This window comes from Rhinichthys klamathensis, unplaced genomic scaffold (assembly GCF_029890125.1).
Source record: "Rhinichthys klamathensis goyatoka isolate OS25496 unplaced genomic scaffold, OSU_Roscu_1.1 h1tg000104l_1, whole genome shotgun sequence".
NCBI classification, from domain to species: Eukaryota; Metazoa; Chordata; class Actinopteri; order Cypriniformes; family Leuciscidae; genus Rhinichthys; species Rhinichthys klamathensis.
Window position 1 is genome coordinate 1,589,915 of NW_026606643.1, and position 21,696 is coordinate 1,611,610.

Below are 21,696 nucleotides of genomic sequence, written 5' to 3' on the forward strand. Positions count from 1 at the left end.
AAAGGTGCAGAACACAACTTACATGTTATTGGTTAAACCCTGATGCTTGTTATTGCTAGGGAATAGACAGGACACCACATTAACAATGAGTTATTATATATATATATATATATATATATATATATATATATATATATATATATATATATATATATATATATATATATATATATATATATATAAACATTAAGAACCAGGACAATAAAAGAGAAAAGAAAAAAAAAATCATGAATAGTTCAGTCCACTGCTGAAATTAATGATGCCCTCAAGCATGGCTTTTAAAGAGACAGTTCAACCGAAATACAAAAAAATAATTCTGTCATTTACACTCCGAATCCTGCATGACTTTCTTCCATAAAACACAAAGGGTTGCAGAATGTTCAAGCTGCTCTCTTCTATTCATTGAATGTAAATGGTAAGCACAATTTTCCCTGGTTACAATCCACCATTATTGTATGGAGCAGCTTGGTCAGCGAGATCACGACATGAGGGTGTAAATGATGACAGATTTACATTTTAGTTGAACTAGCCCTTTAAATCTTTTGGTCAGTGGGGTTTTTTATGAGTTCACATTGCAACACTGTGGATTTCATGTAGCCCTTCAATAAAATAACTTCCAATATTCTCTTGAATGACCTTCTGGGCATGGCAGTAAAAAAGCATGCACAAAGATCATCTCTCTCTCTCTTTCAATACAAAGGCAGTAAAGCAACCAATGCCTGTCAACAGTTCAATAGCTTATTGAAAGCATAATGACTGTTGCAGTCTTCTAAAATAGCTTCGGTTTATTGACTTCTCTCACGTGTTCAAAAATGAAGAGATGCTTTAGACCTCTTTGGTCCAAAGTCAGATGCGAAACGGATCTGGTTTTCATCTGTATGGTTGGCAGTGGAGCTGAGGAGGATGACCAGGTGTCTTCAACACATCTCTGAAAAGTTCTAGATGAGGGGACAAGTGCTACCTGGAGTTCTGAGGGAGGAGCTTCTTAAACAGACCGCCCACTGACACGTCCACCCTCATCACCATGGCAACCCCCAGAATAACAAACACGCTGCCCACGATGAAGCCAGACGCCTCAAACATCAGTCTGCCGAAAAGAAAAGAAAAAACAGCTTAGGATGCAGTTATGAGGAGGGGTTTTTTTTGTTGTTGTTTTTTTGTTTTTTAAAATTAACTTATGCTGCAGTTGCGCTGTGTCGTAATTACAGCAATTACAAGATGAAAGCTACTCGGGTTTCTATGCCAACACTCATAATGCCACAATGGATCCCTGTGTGAGTTTGTTCGTAATGACAGCAAAATACTTCACTACATAAATTCACGTCATGTGAAAGTCAGAGTTGTCAAAACTCAGAATTTATGTTATAGTTATAATTCAGGGTCTGTTTAGAAAGCACTGGACTGGAAGTCTATGCTGACAGTTAGCTTGCTAAACCTCCTCAACATGAAAAGCAAGTGCTGCGTGGGTGAATTTTAGAAAAGTTTTAAAGGACCTTGTACAAAACACTGTCAAACAATACTGAACAATACTTCGTTCAACCCACCATCAAGTCTTTTTGTAAATTTAACAATACATTTAAATAAGAAAGAGATAATAGGTAAAATAGAGAAAGAGATGGAGATGGCGACTCACTTCGGTGCAAACACTTTCCACACCATGAGGTGTCTCCTGAGGATAGCAGCCGCACAAACCGATGCAAAAACCTAAAGGTAAACAAGTTATTTATCATTTATTTTCCATTTTGCAAAAACTTAAATGTTAGATGAGAATACACTAGCCTGCTAACCCTGTTCACACCAACTCTTACACGACTCAACACAAATGTATGACATTCGCAAAAAAACGTATTGGAACAATTCACATCTGGTCATTTTTTTTATTTTTTTTTATTACCTAGCCTACAAAATATATTATCACTGTGGATGTGGAATGCCATTTCACTGTAATGGAGATCACAGAAACATACTGTTTAGTTTAAAAAAAAAATGTCTGCACGAATTTCATGTCTGACTTAAATGGTTAGTTTTTGAAGCTTCATCCATATCCATCATAAAAGTAATCCATACGACTCCAATGGGGTTAAATAAGACCTTCTGAAGCATTTTTGTAAGAAAAAGATCCATTTATAACTTTATAAACTAGAATCACTGGCTTCCATTCGCGAGTCTAGCATGACGGATTGACGAACACGGAAGTGCAGAGGACAGAGCAAAACAAAACACCGGTCACGAATTCGAAGTCTAAAACAAGAATTTTTACAGAGAAATGTTGGAGGAGCTTGAGTTTGTTGCTCAGCCCTATTTGTTTGAACCGCGAGAGTCGTCTACTCCCATCTAAGCTTAAACGCGTCGCTACGCCTACATCGTACGTCATACGCCGGTACTCGACTCTCGTGAACTTGAGAATGGACGTTACCGGAAACTATTGATTATGGTTTATAAAGTTTTATACCATGGTCTGGGTGAATACTCGATTCTGATTGGCTGCAGGGTGTCCATTAAAAAGTGATAGAGGACACCTAGTAAAGGAGTTCTGGTGAAACTGACTGTTTACCGTTCGAAATAAATAAATAAATGCGCTGGCTACATCAGCTGTGAGTAACCATAGCAACAGGAAACCAAGTTATTGTTTGTAAAAACTTTAGATTTCGATTGTAAACCTAATTAAAATATAAACTAATGTTTTAAAAATGTGTTATTTGGCAAGTGACCATGGTATAAGCAGGTTAATGCCCTTCGAGGTGTCCATTGTCTCTAGGTATTAATGGACTTCGGCGGAGGCAACGAAGTCCAGTCAACGAAGTCCAGACGCTGCGCGTTGGACGGTTCAAGCCTCACCGTCGTCCATTAATAGCTGACAATGGACACCTCATCGGGCATTAACCCTTACATAATTATAACAATCTTTCTGACAAAAAACACATTGCCTCGCTTCAGAAGGCTTTTATTAACTCCCTGGAGCCGTATGGATTACTTTTATGATGCATGGAAGCCCTTTTTCGCGCTTCAAAATCAAAGTCACTATTCACTCCCATTTTAAAGCTTAGAAGAGCCAGGATTTTTAATATAACTCCGATTGTATTTGGCTGAAAGAAGAAAGTCATATGAACCTAGGATAGCTTGAGGGTGAGTAAATTACGGGATCATTTACATTTTTGGGTGAAGTAACCCTTAATGTGAGCATAAGGCAAAGTGAATATAGGCCTAATTTGAACGCACCTGTGCTCCATTCACAAAGAGGTAGCGTGCAGCGAGCTGCAGGAGACCAGAGCTGAACTTCTGAGGGTTCTCTCTCAGTCTCATCTCCATGACAGCGTCCTCACTCTCCTCTGATCCTGCTGAGCATGTAGATCGGGTCCCACGCACCTCGCACACCAGAGGCCAGAACAGCAGTAGAGGACAGCCAACTGCATGTGCGAATTAGACAGTGCAGTGATCGTTAAAAATTATGGACACAAGGGAGAATCTCATAAGCTTCAAACCAATGGCTGAGCAAAGTTGTGACTGCTTGATCAGTATAAGGTTATACAGAAACATCAAATGTGAATCATGCGTATCCTGCACCTAAGCTAAGGTCAAGTTACCCGCAAAGATGATGTGAGAGGAGAAGGTGTTGAGGGTCACCAATGAGGCAGGAACCACAGTGCCTGTGTGACCTTGAGGAAAACCCACAAATGCAGCACCCCACTGAATGGAGGGGAAGGTTGGGAGGTGTCCTGTAGCGTGGAAAAACTGGGTGGCCGCCAGAGACCATGAAACCACTGGAGCCCATGGCACACTGAAACCATCTGGAAGGGTTCAAATAATAATATTTGAGGCATCAGTAAAATTTATTAAAAAAAATAAAAAAAAATAAAAAAAAGACGCTTTGAGCGCTGTTGAGCGGAATCATAAACACCTCTGATTGGCTATTGTGCTCACGCGCTCATTGGATATGTCTGTGATTGGATACAATGATCAGCGCACGAGAGTATTTGAAAGTGTTTTAAAAGCGGGAGCGCTTGAAAGCACAAGCAGGCGTCTATCAGCGGACCAGACGCTCCCGTGTGTATCTGTGTAAGCGCTCAGTGAAGAGCGTCATTGATGTACATTTACAACATATTTTTGAAGCACTGATCATTGTAGCCAATCCCAGACATATTTGATGAGCATGTGAGCACAATGGGCTATCAGAGGTGTTTACGATTCCGCTCAACGATAAAATTTCAGTACTGACTTGGTACCGAAGTTGGTACTTTTTGACAACACTAGTAGTAATAGCTTAGCAAGGCATAAGGTGTGATGGTAGAAATGGAGAGCATCTTACTGGAGTGTTTGTACAGGCTGGAGAGGGTGGTGCTACAGGCGTGGATGTGCAGCACCGCTCCGGCCTCCAGCAGGAGAAGCAGGAAGGAAAGGGCCATTCCCTCTGGATGGAGTAGCAGAAGCACCAACCCCAGGAGTTCGCACAGCAAGACCAAGGGTGCCGAGTACACTGTACCCAGCCCGTAAGCCTCCACGGCTGGCCTGCTGTCCTCTTCGCTACCTTCCGTGACCCCATCCTCCAGTGAGTGTCGGATACGCTGATACAGCTGTGGTATAAGGTGGTGCAATTCAGCCTGTGGACTGATTCCCGTGCTGGCTCGGTACTTGGGGAGTGGCAGGGATGTTCCTCGAGAGTTCAACGGAGTCCTTGACTTGAGGAACACAGTCATGGGATCCACCCACAACAGGAGCAATCCCAGGCCCAGCAGGCAGAAAGTGGTCCGCGGCAGATATACCTGGGCTAGGCCGATCAGTTCGGACAAACTCCGGAAGGTGTCCTGTGGAGTGGCGCTCACTGCCCAATGCAACCCCATGCAAACACAGGCCAGTGGTACAAGGAAGCAGGCCAGAAACAAAGTAACGCTGGAACAGTTAAGGTTCCCGTAGTGTCTGAGCCAACGGTGTAGAAGGTACCCCCACATGGCCAATGAGACCACGGAGAGGACATAGTGGAGGTTGCGCAGTTGGCTGTCCTGAACACGTGAGAGCGGGGAGAGGAAAGGCGAGGGCTGGCAGGAGCCCTGCTCCTCTCGGCAGTTGTGGAAGGAGAGGGATAGGTAAAGCGATCCAACCAGTACTCCCAACCACACCAGCAAGATGGTGGCCTCCCGTCTAACCACTGAGGACGGCAGTGCTGTTGGGAGCAGCCGAGGTGGCTTCTGGGTGTCTGGTGGAGGAAGTGGGACCAGGAGTCCATCCCAGTTGAGACGGACAGGAACATATACGCTCAACGTGAAGAGCAAGAAGGTAACAACATGGCCCTCATAGATGACATAGCTGTCTGAGAGTAGCGAGGCACAGCGCAGGATAAGAACCAGCAGGGCCGGCGTGAGGAGGCCAGAAGGTGACCACCTATCTTTTGGAGAAACTCGATGAGTTCTCCATAGAAACAAAACCTCAGAAGAAAGTGCTGCAACTCCCAAACACCATGAGAGCTCCAAATAACCTTGCATGAACAGCTGACCTGCAGCTACTACTAGTCCCATCACCAGCCCTGAGAGTATAGGCAACTTCAGGACGTTTTCCTGAATTACTACATGAGACAACTCGGAAAGGACATAGCACAGCATACAGGAAACCCCTAAGATTAAGAGCCCAGCTGCCATTTTGAAAGGGTTGAAACGGGCCCAGGAGGCTCTACAAGTCTCTCTGACAGCTGTCAGATAGTTCTGCATGGAGATGACTAGCTTAGGAGCGGGAATATGGCCCTTGTGGGCAGCGGCTAAGTACTGGGAGGAAATGTTTGAGAAGTCAGCCCGCAGCTGAGACAGACTGTCTGGTGGGATGTCTTTGGCCATGTTAGAGTAGGTCTCCAAGAAGCGGTGTACCTTCACAGAAATGGAAAAATCAGACAGAATTAAGCTAAGCTCAGCACAATTGTTAAACAAAAAAAAATTAAATATATAATGGAGGCAAAATATATAATTGCACCCTAAAACATAGGCTAAGAAAAATTCATCTAACCTGTTTAACGTTAATCCACAGCGCCTCAGCCTGGCTGAGTCCTGTAGGTGCACCTCGGGAGCCATTCTGAGGAAACAGTGGCAGAAGAACCTGGCCCACACTGCTATAGGGAATGGGAACTCCCAGCAGAAGTGCCAGGGTGGGCACCAGATCAGTCTGAGGTACTACCTCAGGTTCCACCTTAAAAAAATATAAACTTGCTGAACTCCAAATGTATGGAAAGAGTCCAAAGATAACCAAAGCACTAAGGTTTTATAGATATTTTTTCCTCATTTTATGAAGTGGAAATTGGAAGTAGAAAATTGAGAAAAGGCTAATAATTCTGCTAAAAATTAAACAATTTGTTTTCTTATTTTAGATTTCGATATGGACTGAACGTAAAATATACGGATTATGATTTTCTTTCCAATTTGAAATTATTTGATATTAAGTATCTATGTTTTAAATGTCACATCTGAATTAAAGCAGCACCTGCCATTTGATTTTGGGGAATGCTTCTGACTTAAAGCTCTTGTGCACAGGGTTTATGCAGGAATCATAGAGATGAATTTACTACCTTTTTTACTACCTCCAGAATATTTTTTACTACCAACAAGCAGCAGCCCTTTTTTGGGGGGTGTGGGAGGGGTATGCAAAGCACCACTTACTACTTACTATAAGGTATAAGTGTGACACTGTCACACACATCATACATATTAGGTACACTAATGTTTAATTGTGATCATTACAAAAAAAAAAAAACATAATTGACAATGACAATATTAGTGTCGAGTTGAGTTTCAGTTGTTCTTATCTTAACCCTAGCCCTCGAGTTATCCTAACCATAACGTTAGCCCTTAGCCCTAATAAGGTGAAGAAAAACCTTGGCACTTCTTAAAAACGAATGACACTTAACAACAATAAACATTAAAAAAAAAATTATAATAAAGTGTGTCACATCACACACACTTACCCACAAACACACATTCTCACACACGCAGACTTAAGCAGTGAAATTACTATCCCAAAACAGCAATTTATTTCATCACATCTCTAAATGTGCTTCAAATATTGCACTGGTTTGCTGCTCAGATGGTGCGACGACAGCTAACCTTAAGTTGGCATTATTTGCCCTGATCTGTGTAGTGCTGCTAGCATCAAAATAGGGAGCTGCTCCCCCCTCACCCTCACCCGTTAAATATTTTCAATTAGGGATGCACCGATACCACTTTTTGCAGAACGAAAACGAGACCGATACCAACACTTTCATTTGTGGTACTCGCCGATATCGATACCGTAACCGATCCCTGAATTTTCACTGCATTTGTAATTTTTAAATGTATTAGTAGATAAACCAAAAGAATATAAATCATATTAGTTGGCTTAATTTGTTCATCAAATATATATTTCCTTTAGATATTTTCATGCTTAATTAATCCTTCTAAAAAGCATGCTTCTGTTTCTGTCACTGTTCATTCTATTACTCTATCATATTTTATCTTGCATTTAATAGCACAGCACATATTTAGAGCTGCTCCAGCAGGGCTCAGCGCTGAGATTGGGTCAGTGGTACAAATGTTTAGACACCAGTGAAATACCAGTTATTTAATCCAATTTTGATACTACAACAAAAACTACCAGCCCAATAAAAGTAAGCAGTCAGTAACAAAATAAGAAAAAATAATCGAATTACAAATAGGACAAATAAATACAATAGAACAAAGAAAAGCTACACATGAAATAAACAGTGTTTTTAGAGTTTTTCGGGTAGATTGGTACATACATTTGAATACAGTAATCAAATGTCAAAAAATTGCATATTCATTATTGTATAAATTAAATATAGATGGATATTTTTGTAAAGTTGAAAAGGGTAGACCATTTAGTCAAGAGCAGTGAGTAATTTATTTGTCCTTTGTTTGATTAACATTAAAACACAGTAGCAGGTATATTAAAGTGCTGCCCCTTTAAGACCGAACGCACATTTGAACATGGCTACGTTCACATGAGATATAACCAACTTTGTTTACTAGGATACTCGCCAAGACGGGCGTTTTTACATAATTTTGTGACGTGAAAGACAATTTTCAGTATTCGAGCGCTGAGGCGATGGTTTGCGGAGCGCGCGCTTTGGATGTTTGCGTTCATGGAACTTCTTGACCTGCACACGTCCAGTAATAATGTAGGGAACCATTTGTTATACATAAATCAGGTAACAGGTCATGTTTTACTTTACTTCCATATACGATTTAGTTTTCATTCAAATAACACGTGCTGAGTGAACGATCAGGAGCATTCAACAGAAGTGCGCGCGCACGCTCTCTCTCTCTCGTCAGTTAACGTAAATAATAAGCTAGATGACTCGTTTTAATCTTCTTTGCCATTGACATCCGACTGAACTACAAACTTTCCACTGATGTCTGTTTGAAGGGATGTGCTCGAGCTCGACCAGCTCGCGCGTCTGTGCCGCTGCGCGCTCAATCCACTGCTCGCGCACCACAGCTAATGTTACTATATTGCGTTTAATATTCCACTAATAAGACACATTTACGTCATAGACAGCCTTATTTTTTTGGAAAAAAAATGGAAACTCATATTGAGGTGGTGATGAAAAATTTACTACCAAGTCAAATTGCATTTATTACCTTTTACTACCTTTCAAGGGCCTTAATTTTGGTAGATTATTTTTACTACCTTTTACTACCGCGCGGAAACCCTGGTGCAGTCAGATGTGTTTAGACTTGTTTACATAATTGTTACATTTATACACCAACATTTTTTTATTTCATTATACAACATTAAAATCTCTGCACTTATGTGTAACACAAGTAAATAACTGATGCTATTATCATGCAACACAGACCAGTAGTGTTGGTTACTACAGGCTTACTACAGTATCTCTACTCTATCTTTCCACCCACTTATTTTTGTCCTGGACACCACAACTGGTTGTGAAATATTAAATATACACAAAAATGGACAAATCATAACAGTGTCTTTTACCTGGGAGCCTGGTGCTGAAAATAAGGGAGAGGAACTGTAGAGAAACAGGGCAGCATCTGTTTCTTTCTGGCTCTCTCCGCCATGATCCCCAGTGTCTGTCATTCCATGATCACCCATCACAACCAACAGGGTGTCGTTCTTCAGACGCTTTATCACTGACCTGGGGGTGAGACAGCAGCAGATAATATTTAAGAGAATTTATTGAAACTGTAACAACATGGCAGAGTGTGGATTAATGAAGCTAACAGCCATACAGCTAACCTGATAACTCCATCCATCTGGGAGAGTTTCTCAGCCATCGCAGGGTGATCCGGGCCAAATCTGTGCCCACAGTGATCCACACCCAGGAAGTGAGCAATCAACACGTCCCAATCATCCCCCTCCACTGAAGAGAGCAGACAAAACCTCTTAGCCACTCATTCAGCCACTGTGTTTACAGTGTAAACATGAGATGTGTATGTCTATTTACAAAGTAAACAAAGTGAGATCTTAAACCAACCAGGCAGGTTCCTAATTGATAGGTGAAATCATTCTGCTTACTGGTAGGATAAATGTTTTGGAGAATGCCATTGTCCACGGTGTGCAAGTCCTTCACATTGAAGGAGGGGAAGGGCAGAGATTTGTGGAACTTCTTGGGGAAGAGACTCACCCATGTATCATCCCCCATAAAAACAACTCTCTTGCCTTTAAACCAGGAGAGAAAGCAACTATTAACATACACTCTAGCAGAAAAGCAACATTTTATGATCATTTCAATCTAAATATTTAAAGCACAATATGTAAGATTCGTAGATTTGAAATATCCCAAAACCACTAACAATATTATATATTTTGTTGACTGGTGTGCTTACAATATCCCAAATGTTTGAAACAATGTTTTAACCAGTGTGACGGCCAGTGTCTTTGCATTGACCAAGTAAAACAGCTGTGTTACCCTGTAATTTTAATTCGCCAAATAAAGTGACCTGAGTAGTAATTCAGCACTCAAATTATTTCATTACAATGAAATAAAACAACGTGAATTTAAGTGATCAAACGCAACTATAGTGAAGTTCAAGTTCAGGGGCGGATGTTAAGATTAACTTTAATCGTACAAACATTAACAACAAAACAAAATGAGCGGCAGCGGCCGGCTGTGGCATACAAGCATGACAAAAACAGCAACGTAAAACGTCTCAAGCTCTCTGCCCCGCCCTGGTTCATACGTTAATAAAGCTTTAATAGCTCATCTATGAACCTGCTTTCTGCCTGAGTCGCGTCGGATTGCTTTTCATCTGCTGTGGAGGTGAAGTTGACAAATTCCCATGATTCCACATTCATTCACGGCATTATCAAGCTATGCCTTTTTTATTGTTTTGAATAAGCGACCTCTAGTGGTAAAACTTACATACTGTGCCTTTAAGATTAATTTAATTCAATAAAATAGTGACTTAGTAAATAAAATTCCATTAGTTCCAATAATACATTATAGTAAACAACAGAATTATAGAAATATACTGCAATGTTATAAATATTGCTTTTTAGAAAATCTCACAAATGTAACAAAAAAAGGCCCAAGTCACATTTCACAATAAAAATCCAAAGAAAAAGCAAGTTAAACTTCAAAAGTTTGGAGTTGGTAAGATTAAAAGATTTTAAGATTAAAAGTCTCTCATGCTCACCAAGGCTGTACCTAAATACAGTAAAAACAGTAAAACTGAAATATTATTTTCAGCATCATTCCTTCAGAAATCATTATATGATGATGATTTGGTGCTCAAGAAACAAGTCCTTATTTGTGTTATTTAGGCCTACTATTACTAACATGTTAGATTTTTAAGTTAGAACATTATTGATTAACACAAAAAAAGTGTACATTGTACAAAAAAAAAAAAAAATAATAATAAATATATATATATATATATATATATATATATATATATAATTCTGAGTGGTCATAGAATACTATAGTCTTCATTTTCTATAAACTCTTGACAGGTTTGGTGAAAAGGAAAATGGCAGTTGCAGATTCACTCACCCACTTGGCCCAGCTGGTGCACTAGATTGTCTTCCAGGATGGCATTGGATGCAAAGTTGTTCCCCACGTCAATGAACGTGGGCAGGGAACCAGTCGTAAAGCCTTTGATCCTCTGCATGGTAGTGGTGGGCGGATCGGCCCGGAAGGTGTAGAGTCTGGCATGTGAGGGGTGTGATGACGCCATCTCATCTAACACCGGCAGCTTGTTCTCAAACGGTTTGGGTGCTGTGTTCTCCGGATCATAGCGGGTGAAGTCGGCCTTCAGGGCGTCGATGATCAGGACCACTGCCCTACGAAAGCGAGGCTCGCTCAGGCAGAAATCTCCCTTCATCCGGGCTCCTGGAGATAAGACGTCCGCACAGGTGCTGGTTCTGTTGACCTCCAGCCTGACGAGAAGAAAGCCTCCCACAAACAGGAAGATGCCCACATAAAACACAGAGCAGACCCAGATGAGGGCGACCAGGACAGGAAGTCTTCTCATTCTAGGCAAGACGGAGATCATGGAGAATCAATATATGGCTGGTTGGGGTCAAATTGGGGTACATTTCACATCAACAAAACTGTGATTTAAGACAATTCCAAGCATACTGAAACATTAGGTAGGCTACACAAGATATTTGTGTGGGATAATATGCTTTCCTTTAATGGATAAAATATCGTTTTTCTGAAGAAAATTGTTAGAAACAATATAATTTTCATCAAATGACACGAAATTTACTTTAAACTGTAGAATGACTAATATACATTAAATTTAGACAGAGACTCATATACATTACATTTAGACATAACGTTACACAGAGAGACATATTGAGTGCCTTTCCTAGACACCCCAAGTGCATTCACTGTTCACAAAAATGCTGTCTAGGTAACGTTAGGCAACTCACAAGGTTTTGAGACACAGGCCGACACAAGCAACGCTCCATTGTAAGTCAAAACTGATACAACACCAACCTTTAGGACTTTCTCTAAACGTAATGTGAAATGTGCTGTATGTGTGTTCCAGGCCAGACTAGTAACGTTACTACGGAACGCACTAGAAACTGAGTCCGTAAATGCAGGCGAGTGGCTTCTGTTGTATTCATGTGTGGTGTGTGTGTGTGTGTTGCATGCATCCAGTACTGACCTTGCTTCTCTGTGTTCGTCCTCTCTCTCTTCAGGGATGTAAATGTACACCGTGCGTCCACTGCAGGGGGACTGAAGTGCCGCAGGTTCACCCACATCTGGCGGCGGTGCTATCAGAGCCTCACTGTTGCTCTACACTTCGGGACATGCAGCCTAATCCATGTCGGTTTAGTTTGGTTTTAATATTGGTCATCTCGCAGCCCGGTTTCCACTTCCGCTGACATGCGCAGTACGCATGACGACGGTTACAGGTAAAGGCACCTGTCAAAATAAAAGACACTGCCTACTGATGTTCAAAATAAAAGCCTCTCTGTTCGCGCAGAATGTTTGTCGATTGTAGTAAAAATCATTGTGTCCAGGCAGGATTTTTATTATTATTTTAAACTAACTTATTTCAATACAAGTAAATACCGTTTAAAATATTTTTCACGTTAGGTTTAAATTAAATAAACTTACTTTGTCCTAAACAAATTACTGGGTCTGTTTGTTAAAAGACATTATACAGTTGTAAAAGGCCAAACCAACTATACTGCATTTATTCTGACGTAGAACCCACTAAATGACCATTATACATTATACCTGGAACATGACAGCTTACTTATGAAAAGTATTTGTAACATTTTATTTCATGATTTTTTTTTCAATTATTTTATTTTTCAATTTATTTTATTTTCCAGGAATATTTAAGACAAAGTTAACACAGCATAAATAATAAATCATACCTGGAACACAGAATATGACAGATTACTTCAGTACGGAGCCCCTAAAGGGACATGGTGATGGAAAAAAAAAGTTTTGGGAGCGAACGCAAAGTTTCTTGGTGGAATGCTAACTTTTACTGTCTATCCGTTTTACTAGCGAATGCAAAGTTTCTTGGGTGAACATGAACGTTTTGCGAGCGAACGCAAAGTTAATCAGGAGAACGCACACGTTTTGCGAGCGATTGCAAAGTTTATCAGGAGAACGCACACGTTTTGCGAGCGAACGCAAAGTTTATCAGGGGAACGCACACGTTTTGCGAGTGAACGCAAAGTTTCTCAGGGGAACGCACACGTTTTGCGAGTGAACGCAAAGTTTCTCAGGGGAATGCTAACTTTTACTCTTTTACTGTCTATCCGTTTTACTAGCGAATGCAAAGTTTCTTGGGTGAACGTGAACGTTTTGCGAGCGAACACAAAGTTTATCAGGGGAACGCACACGTTTTGCGAGCGAACGCAAAGTTTATCAGGGGAACGCACACGTTTTGCGAGCGAACGCAAAGTTTATCAGGGGAACGCACACGTTTTGCGAGTGAACGCAAAGTTTATCAGGGGAACGCACACGTTTTGCGAGTGAACGCAAAGTTTCTCAGGGGAACGCACACGTTTTGCGAGTGAACGCAAAGTTTCTCAGGGGAATGCTAACTTTTACTCTTTTACTGTCTATCCGTTTTACTAGCGAATGCAAAGTTTCTTGGGTGAACGTGAACGTTTTGCGAGCGAACACAAAGTTTATCAGGGGAACGCACACGTTTTGCGAGCGAACGCAAAGTTTATCAGGGGAACGCACACGTTTTGCGAGCGAACGCAAAGTTTATCAGGGGAACGCACACGTTTTGCGAGCGAACGCAAAGTTTATCAGGGGAACGCACACGTTTTGCGAGCGAACGCAAAGTTTATCAGGGGAACGCACACGTTTTGCGAGCGAACGCAAAGTTTATCAGGGGAACGCACACGTTTTGCGAGCGAACGCAAAGTTTATCAGGGGAACGCACACGTTTTGCGAGTGAACGCAAAGTTTCTCAGGAGAACGCACACGTTTTGCGAGTGAACGCAAAGTTTCTCAGGGGAACGCACACGTTTTGCGAGTGAACGCAAAGTTTCTCAGGGGAACGCACACGTTTTGCGAGTGAACGCAAAGTTTCTCAGGAGAACGCACACGTTTTGCGAGTGAACGCAAAGTTTCTCAGGGGATGTCCCTTTAGGGGCTCTGTAAAAAGTTTCTTGGGGGAACGCAATAGTTTTAGCGAGGGAGCACAAACGTTTTGCAAGTGAACGCATAGTTTCTCTGGGGAATGTAAACATTTTGCGAGCAAATGCAAAAATTTAGAAATGTAATGTTTCCTCCTATCTCATGTTTTTAATGCAGTTTCTCGGGGGAACGAAAACATTTAGCAACCAAACACGAAATTCTTGAAGGAACGCAAAATATTTGCGAAAGAACACGAAAGCATTGAAATATAATTTTTTCAATAATGTCCCTTTAGGGGCTCCGCACCAATGGAATACCAACTTTGTGATTTTTGGTAAAGTTTATTAAAGTTATCTAAGTGGCAAGTAACAATAAAACATTTAACTACAACAAACGTTTAACATTTAATTTCTTAATTCTTTTTAGCTTAACAAAGGTTAAATAAATCTAAAGTGGACCTAAAAACTTTTGAACGCCACATTTGATTTGTATAAATGGCATTTCCATTACATAACAAAATATATATATTGTAAATACTTTTAAATGTCAAAACGGTCTGCTGTTTAATTAAGATAAAAGTGATGTACACTTATATTACTGTGCGTCAGAAGCTGCATGATCACTGGTCCGGTGCAAAACAGGTGTGTATAATTTTTGAGTGTGGAAATTTTTATGTGACCGTCTGTGATTAATTGGAGAACGTGTGAGAATACTCAAAAATGATTTTGTTAAATTATAATTTCTATATGGCAGCTATGATCTCAAAACAGATTGGAAATATCATGTTGGTGACTTGATAACATATAAACCTATTTAGCTAGTAGCCCAGAGTTACTTTTCTCCAAAATGGTACCTTATGGGGCAAAGTGAGACATTAATGTAATCCTCGGTCATCGTATATGCTTATCATTTCCTTTAGAAGAGTGTAAAACATAATTTTTGAATTTAAAATCTTTATTTCGAACATGGAAAAGAAAGTAAAAATATAAAACAATGTTTAAAAAGATAGGAGGAAAAAACAACAAATGAGCAGCAAACAAAGTACACTTCTTTCCTGTTAACATACTTCTATTACATGTGCGAAAAGGAGTAGGAAGAAAAATCTCACTCTCAACACAACAACAAACCAGTGTGCCAACTGCAGTGACATCAGATCTCTGAGCACAATCAATCATTTCCTTTACTAAGATGCCAAACGCACACCAATTTGGAGAGGAAATGACCATTTACTTTTGAAAACACAAATTAACACCCATCCCATTCTCACACCAGTCACCACTGAACACAATAAAGTTACGTCTGATCACAAAGTCCACAATGCGAGTCATTCAATGTGGGAATAATGCCACATCTGTGTGTCGGGCGAGAGGTGCCATCCAGCTGTTGGCAGGTAAACAGAGACGAGCCTGTTCCACCAGAGCATGTGATGCCAGCTAGCATATAAAAGCGGGACTTAAAGCACACACTGGCATTGGGCACACTGAAATTTAGGACTTTGTTTCAACTTGTTCGGCATCCACCCCTTCATTCGAGATGAGAACTGGTATACCCATAATGCTCTTTGTTGCAGTGGCAGGATTCCACAATGGTAAGATTACAATATAACAACATTTGTACATTGATGTCTGTCTAGTTTATCTGTTTTTGTTGTTGTTGTATTGCCAGTCTTGAACAAACATGCACTGAAAAAATAATAAAGTTGCTGCCTTAAATTTTTAAGTACAATCAATCAAGTCATTTCAACTTAAATTACATTAAACTGAGTTTGAAAAATTAGTTGAATCTTGTAAAACTTATTAAAAAAAAGTTGAAATTGCTTAACTTACTTTGATGAGTTAAAGCAATGCATAAATTATTTATCATATAATTTTTTACTCCGTGTCTTGTTTTTTAATTGAATACATACAATGTATATATTTATTTGAATATACATTGTATATATAAATATATATATATATATATTAGTGCTGGACAACGATTAATCGCATCCAAAATAAAAGTTTACATATTATATGTGTGTGTACAGTGTATAATTATTTTGTATATATAAATACACACACATGCATGTATATATTTAAGAAGAAAAAAATATTTATCTATAATATATAATATTATATTATTTACATATAATATATGCTATATATAGGCTTATATATAGCATATATATATATATATAATACATGATAGGCTATCTATTATAATATGTAATAATATTTTAAATAATATTAATAATCATATTTATAATGTTTCTGTTATGAATACTAGGCCGTGGATATGTGCAAGGTTGAAATCAGCAGTAGGCCTAATTGACAAAGTTCTTTGCAATTATCTGTGCTTAGTTAACGTTAATATATAAATTAATTTACGTCATTGATAACCATTTATTCTTACTGGATTAGCTGGCCAAATTAGAAAGCATTTTCTGTACATAATCTGCATGTGTAGTAGCCTAATATATAACCTGTGTATGAGAGAAATAGCTATATTTAAATGCTTGTGTTTGTAGCGATTTCAGCATCTCTGGAATTCGATGAAAGCAAATCGCCTGAAGAGAGAGGTAAATACATTCAGCTTGTTTTGCATGCTTTCCCCCAATACAACATACAGTCAAAGATTGACAAAGATTAAAAAAATAAAAAAAAAGATAAATGTAGGCCTAATCTCTATTTTGTCTGCCCTCAGTGTATGAAGAGAACGTCACGACAACACAACCAGGTGGGTCATAGTTTCTTCTGAATATTAGCTATGCTAGGTTTGCTCAGAATAACCTCGCGATTCACCACTGACTCACTCAGCATTGATGGTTTTTCACAGACAGGCTCTTAAATCTAGCATTTACTTATCGCAGTGTGTGCTGAGATTCTCACGAGCTGACGTCACTTGTGTACATGTGTTTCCTCAGATGACTCGGAATATGCGGCTGCTCATGTGAACGGTAGGCACACACACATGTGGAGTAGATCAAAAGCTGGTCGATTCAAATGCTCATTTTGATGTTGATTTTGGGCCATTTACTCACTCTCTATATTCTTTGACTCAGTGACAGAAGATCTCCTAAAAACGACTCATATGGGTGAGAGATGGGTCTTGTTTTTTTTTTAGAATCTGAATCATCTGAAAATGTCCAAATAAATAGCATATTTGTTTATTTCCACATTTGTCTAACAGATGGAGAGACAGAGGCACTAACATTTGATACAGGTAAAGGGAATTACTTTTTCAGAACTGTATTTCCTGGAAAAATATACATTCAGACCATAATAGGCTAGAAGATGATGCATTGCAGGCAGCATAAAACATTGTTGTAGATTTTATCAATAAATAATATAATTTAAACCCATTCTTCCAACTTAAATTCAAAATAACTCTCCAATACATGCAATAACCAAATCAAATCAGCTCAAAATATCTCACATTGGGTCACTTTGTGCGAGTCTGCCGAATAAAAAAATATATAATATGATATTATTTTCATGACTCTTGCCGCTAGGTGGCCTTATAGCTCTATTACCCCTTTTCCACCAAAAACGAACTGGTTCGGAACTGGTGCTGGTTCAAAGTTGGTTCGGAGTTGGTTCAACTTGCGAACCTTCTCAGAACCTGTTTGTTTTTCCACTGACTAGAGCGCCCAGCAAACGACGTCGTTACGTCACTGTGTACGTCGCCATACGTCTTAGCTAGAAACGCTTGCAAGTACAACATTACTTTGGGATTATCTCTAACTCGTGAACCAAGAAGGCTTTAAAAACAATTGAAATATGTAAGTCTTTTAATCTTTTCCTTTGATATGTAATCTTTTCTGATTAGTTATGTACTCCTGTCTTGTGTATTTTTTTCTTTCCATTTATTTGTTCTATATTGTGACTGTTTTCTCCTTTGTTTAAATAACGTTTTCAATTAAAAAAAATGATAAAAAAAAAACTAGAAACACTTGCGCCAACTTCAAGCATAACAATTACAATGGCGGACTACATCGTGTTTCTGCAAAAGTTTCTCCTGGCTTTGCGATCCTATATTATGTCAGAAAATATGTTATCTAAACCCGCCCCCAGCCCCCGCCGTAAGCATGACGTGGTAAAAGAACGGTTCTAGTCCAGCAAAGAGTTGGTGCCGGTTTGGAACCAGTTTTCCTGGCCGAGAACCGGTTCTTTGGCTGTCGAAACACAAAGAACCGGTTCGCGCGCAGGCACCGGCTCCGAACCGGCTCTCAAAATGCGTTGGTGGAAAAGGGGTATATATGGAGCAAATGAGATGTTTGTCTGGGTAATTTTTCTCTTCAGTATGCATTCAGATCATAGACTGTGGGATACAGATACACATGTAGACATTATAAAATATTTTTTGGTAAAGCTTTAGCATTTTAAGTTTTAATTTTGCGAAATTGTTTTTAGGTTTTCCTATGTACTGAAGCATTCCTCGCATTCCATTCATTCATTAAGGGGTTCAAATTGACCCGTGAGGGAAGGATTTGTTACTTTTTTTTTATTACAACCACATAACTCCTCAAATCTAGTCATTTTTTTTTATGTGTGTATTCGTGGTTCAAGTGCGACAAAAGTCCCAAGGTTTTGGACCACTCCAATGAACACTCTGTTTTTTTTTTTTTTTTTAAATGAGGTTTGGGTCTAAATGACCCAAGGGAAATATGAGGGTTTTAATTATAGGTCAAAATTATGGTAATTATTTATTATGGTATGTATATATATTCAGTGCAAATGGCAAGGTGTATAGTCACCTGTTTATTTGTTTGTTTCCAAATTTGTCTGTTTTTTCTAACTTTATACTCCATGAATAATCCTAACAGATGGAGAGACAGAGGCACTAACAGTCGATACAGGTAAAGAGAAAGAGTATTTCAGAACTTTATTTCCTGGAAAGATAAACATTCAGAACATAACAGATAATGCACTGCAACATAGGCTACATGTATATGGCACTTTACGCAAATAGGGCCTGGAAAAAATAGTAATTAGCAAAAATGTTGCTTGTCAAGCTTTAAGATGCCAAACTAAATATTATATGAGCTGTTTTATTTTGTGTTCGTTTTATATTAGGTTTACAATGTTGTGTGCAAAAATAATGGTCATTACAATGAGTTAGAAAATAATGTAGTTCCTTAATATAATTTGAAAAGATTGTGTCAAAACGTTTTACATTGTCATATGATTTAACCTGTTGGACACAGGAAGGTCATGACCTCTGAGGTGGGACAGGCCAAAATGACTGTATTATGGTGGAGACACAAACATTGGATGCGTTTAAAAACTAGCTAAATCTCATAGATAATAGTTTATGCTTTGTATTAAACAAGGGTTCTAATGATAAAAAAAAAAAAAAAAGTAATTATGTTTGGAGCGTACCATATTTGCATCTCTCTGTTCAAAAGTTGTCACTTTTTATTTAAAACATTTAAACATTTTATGATTAATAATACATTTATAATTATTTAATAATCAAGACCCTTCACACATGTAATGTCTTTCAATTGACGGTATAAAAAACAATTTGTTCTTTATGTTAATTTTTATGGAAACAAACTGTACTAAGGCACATGTGACGAAACACTTACGCAAGGTTTGTTTTGACGTAGGAGAGAACACCGGAAGTGACGAGTCCGTAGGTACGTGCGGAAATCCATTCGTCACCACACGAGGGCGACAGTGTGTCACTTACAATGCAGACTGTGCTTTGAAAAGAGACCATGTGAACTGACCGCTGGTTGTGTTGTGTGATTTTGTTTATTTAGACATTTCTGAGGAAGACAGTAAGTATATTCATTTAAATTATAGTACAGTACAAGCAAACCACTGTAAATTATATAGGCTATATATATTGTGTCTTATTAACTCATCTTTCCCTCGTGTTATTTGATTTCTATGATTGGTGTGGCTACTGTAAACTGCTAATGTTTCCCTGGCTATTGTAAAGTTGTGTAACACATGTCTCTTATTGCACAGCCTCTCAACAGAAGACAGGTAAACGCTTCACGTTACATTATTTGTATCCATAATTTAAGACGAAAAACAGTTAGTAGTCTAACATATGTCCTTTCATTAAAATACAATGATTGTATTCATGCATGTGGTATATATAGTCAGTAATTTAATGGATGACTTTTGCAATTATAATCTTTCCTTTTGACAATTGACCTGTTCTCTCTTATATAGTCTCTTGTTATGTTCTAGAGCACAGCGAGCAGGCTGAAGAGAAAAGAACAGGTGAGATGTGTGCTCTCAGTACTTCTTTTCACTGTTAATGTTCATTCAGCTAATGAAATAAAAAAAATTGAAGAATAACAATGTTTTAGGTTCATCGTACTCAAATACAGACAATGTTTAGGGCTGAATCTTAGAAAATGACAAATTTATAACAAATTAAAAAATACAACAATAAGTAATATATTTGTTTCTTAATGTGACCTTTCTTTCTAGAGGATATCATTGAGGCAGATTACGAAGAAAAATAGTGTGTGTGTGAAATCTATGTAATATCTTTTAAACCTGAAAGTCTTGTTTTATAAAACATTGCAAAATTGCTAACCTGTGTACTACCTGGACAAAATCCACTGCGTGTATGGTGATCTTTTGCACACACAATTTCAAAGATCAGTTTTTTTTTAAAATAAAGACTGTAAACACTGATGTTGTCCAGCCTTCATGTAAATGCGAGGCTACAGGTGGGTGTAATAACATGATTGCATGTCTCCTCCTCACAGGCAGCAGATGTAGGTGGTGTTAGAGAACATATCTAGGACGGTTATCCAGGCCAGCGCCGTCTACAGTCCCTGGGGGCTCATTTGGGCGTTATTTATATCAGCTGCATTGTCCCAGCTTATTTTTGGACCAAAGATGCAAAGTTGCATATCCCTAAAAATACCATTTGAACTAGATGAAACTGGATACTTAATTCAAAATAAGGAATCTAGAAATATTGATGTAGAGTTATAAAATAAAAATAAAAGTATACTCTAGTATATCTACTAAGAATAATTCACAGCAGGAGATCAGTAACAATTACATATGATTATAATTTCACGTTTTGGGGGGGGGGGGGATAAGGGGATATACTGTATAAGTATACTGAATAAGAAAGAAAGAAACAAACAAGTATAAAACTATCAGCATAAATATGGCAGAAGAAATGCGATCTCATTCACTGGTGAAATTAAATAAACAGGCAGACAGGTGATAATCAAAAAGACATTTTAATCTTTCATCCCCAAAGCGCAATATACAAAATAAAACATGTTTTTTTTTCCTCTTTGGTAAAAAAAAAAAGAGATCGATCCTTAAGGCAACTACAGCAACTATGTAAGGTCTAAATGTGTTGAGTTTATAACCAAATAACCACTCACAAATGGCTTCACAGTAATGCAGATCCTCACGTCCAGTCAGGAATGCTGGGATCTTTCTACACCACTGCTACCTTCAGACCAAACCATCATTTAACACCACTGTCCCACACCTATCTAATAAATTGGGCAAGTCATACGTGTTGCTGTAGGGTTTGTAAAATATATACATATGTTTATATTGGTATACATTCCTCAGAAGTACTACAGCAGGTCTATGAGAAGCCTGGAGCTGATGAGCTACACCATCAAGTTTTACAGAAACGCCAATGGTCTCAAATCTAGC

At 38.8% G+C, this 21,696-nt stretch overlaps 2 protein-coding genes across 3 annotated transcripts; one reads left to right on the forward strand and one right to left on the reverse strand.

The window, feature by feature from the left end:
• Window positions 1–946: 946 nt before the first annotated feature.
• On the reverse strand, window positions 947–12,278 carry pigo (phosphatidylinositol glycan anchor biosynthesis, class O). The gene is made up of 11 exons (XM_056253267.1): window positions 12,111–12,278; window positions 10,988–11,469; window positions 9,511–9,654; window positions 9,232–9,355; window positions 8,971–9,130; window positions 5,989–6,168; window positions 4,307–5,852; window positions 3,585–3,788; window positions 3,220–3,407; window positions 1,634–1,704; window positions 947–1,087 (listed from the first exon to the last, which is right to left on the reverse strand). The coding sequence occupies exons 2-11, from the start codon at window positions 11,466–11,468 to the stop codon at window positions 958–960; spliced, it is 3,228 nt and encodes a 1,075-aa protein (XP_056109242.1). The 5' UTR covers window position 11,469; window positions 12,111–12,278; the 3' UTR covers window positions 947–957.
• Window positions 12,279–15,514: 3,236 nt separating this feature from the next.
• si:dkey-200l5.4 (uncharacterized protein LOC795026 homolog) lies at window positions 15,515–20,281 on the forward strand. 2 transcript variants are annotated; one of them, XM_056253275.1, is made up of 9 exons: window positions 15,515–15,647; window positions 16,566–16,616; window positions 16,742–16,774; window positions 16,962–16,994; window positions 17,100–17,132; window positions 17,228–17,260; window positions 18,864–18,896; window positions 19,650–19,679; window positions 19,806–20,281. In XM_056253275.1, exons 1-9 carry the CDS (start codon window positions 15,593–15,595, stop codon window positions 19,928–19,930), a joined length of 426 nt encoding a protein of 141 aa, XP_056109250.1. In that variant the 5' UTR covers window positions 15,515–15,592; the 3' UTR covers window positions 19,931–20,281. The 2 variants fall into 2 exon arrangements, with proteins under 2 accessions (XP_056109250.1, XP_056109251.1); XM_056253276.1 differs by lacking the exon at window positions 17,228–17,260.
• Window positions 20,282–21,696: the final 1,415 nt, after the last annotated feature.

Bases quoted from the DNA above. Each gene is read 5' to 3' on its own strand.
- pigo (XM_056253267.1), bottom strand. From the start codon at position 11,468: ATGAGAAGACTTCCTGTCCTGGTCGCCCTCATCTGGGTCTGCTCTGTG. The intron at 9,655-10,987 runs GTGAGTGAATCT...CCTGGTTTAAAG, and splicing joins GCACCAGCTGGGCCAAGTGG to GCAAGAGAGTTGTTTTTATG. The intron at 3,408-3,584 runs GTAACTTGACCT...TCGCACATGCAG, and splicing joins CTCTCACATCATCTTTGCGG to TTGGCTGTCCTCTACTGCTG.
- si:dkey-200l5.4 (XM_056253275.1), top strand. From the start codon at position 15,593: ATGAGAACTGGTATACCCATAATGCTCTTTGTTGCAGTGGCAGGATTC. The intron at 16,995-17,099 runs GTAGGCACACAC...TCTTTGACTCAG, and splicing joins TGCGGCTGCTCATGTGAACG to TGACAGAAGATCTCCTAAAA. The intron at 19,680-19,805 runs GTACGTGCGGAA...TTGTTTATTTAG, and splicing joins CGGAAGTGACGAGTCCGTAG to ACATTTCTGAGGAAGACAGT.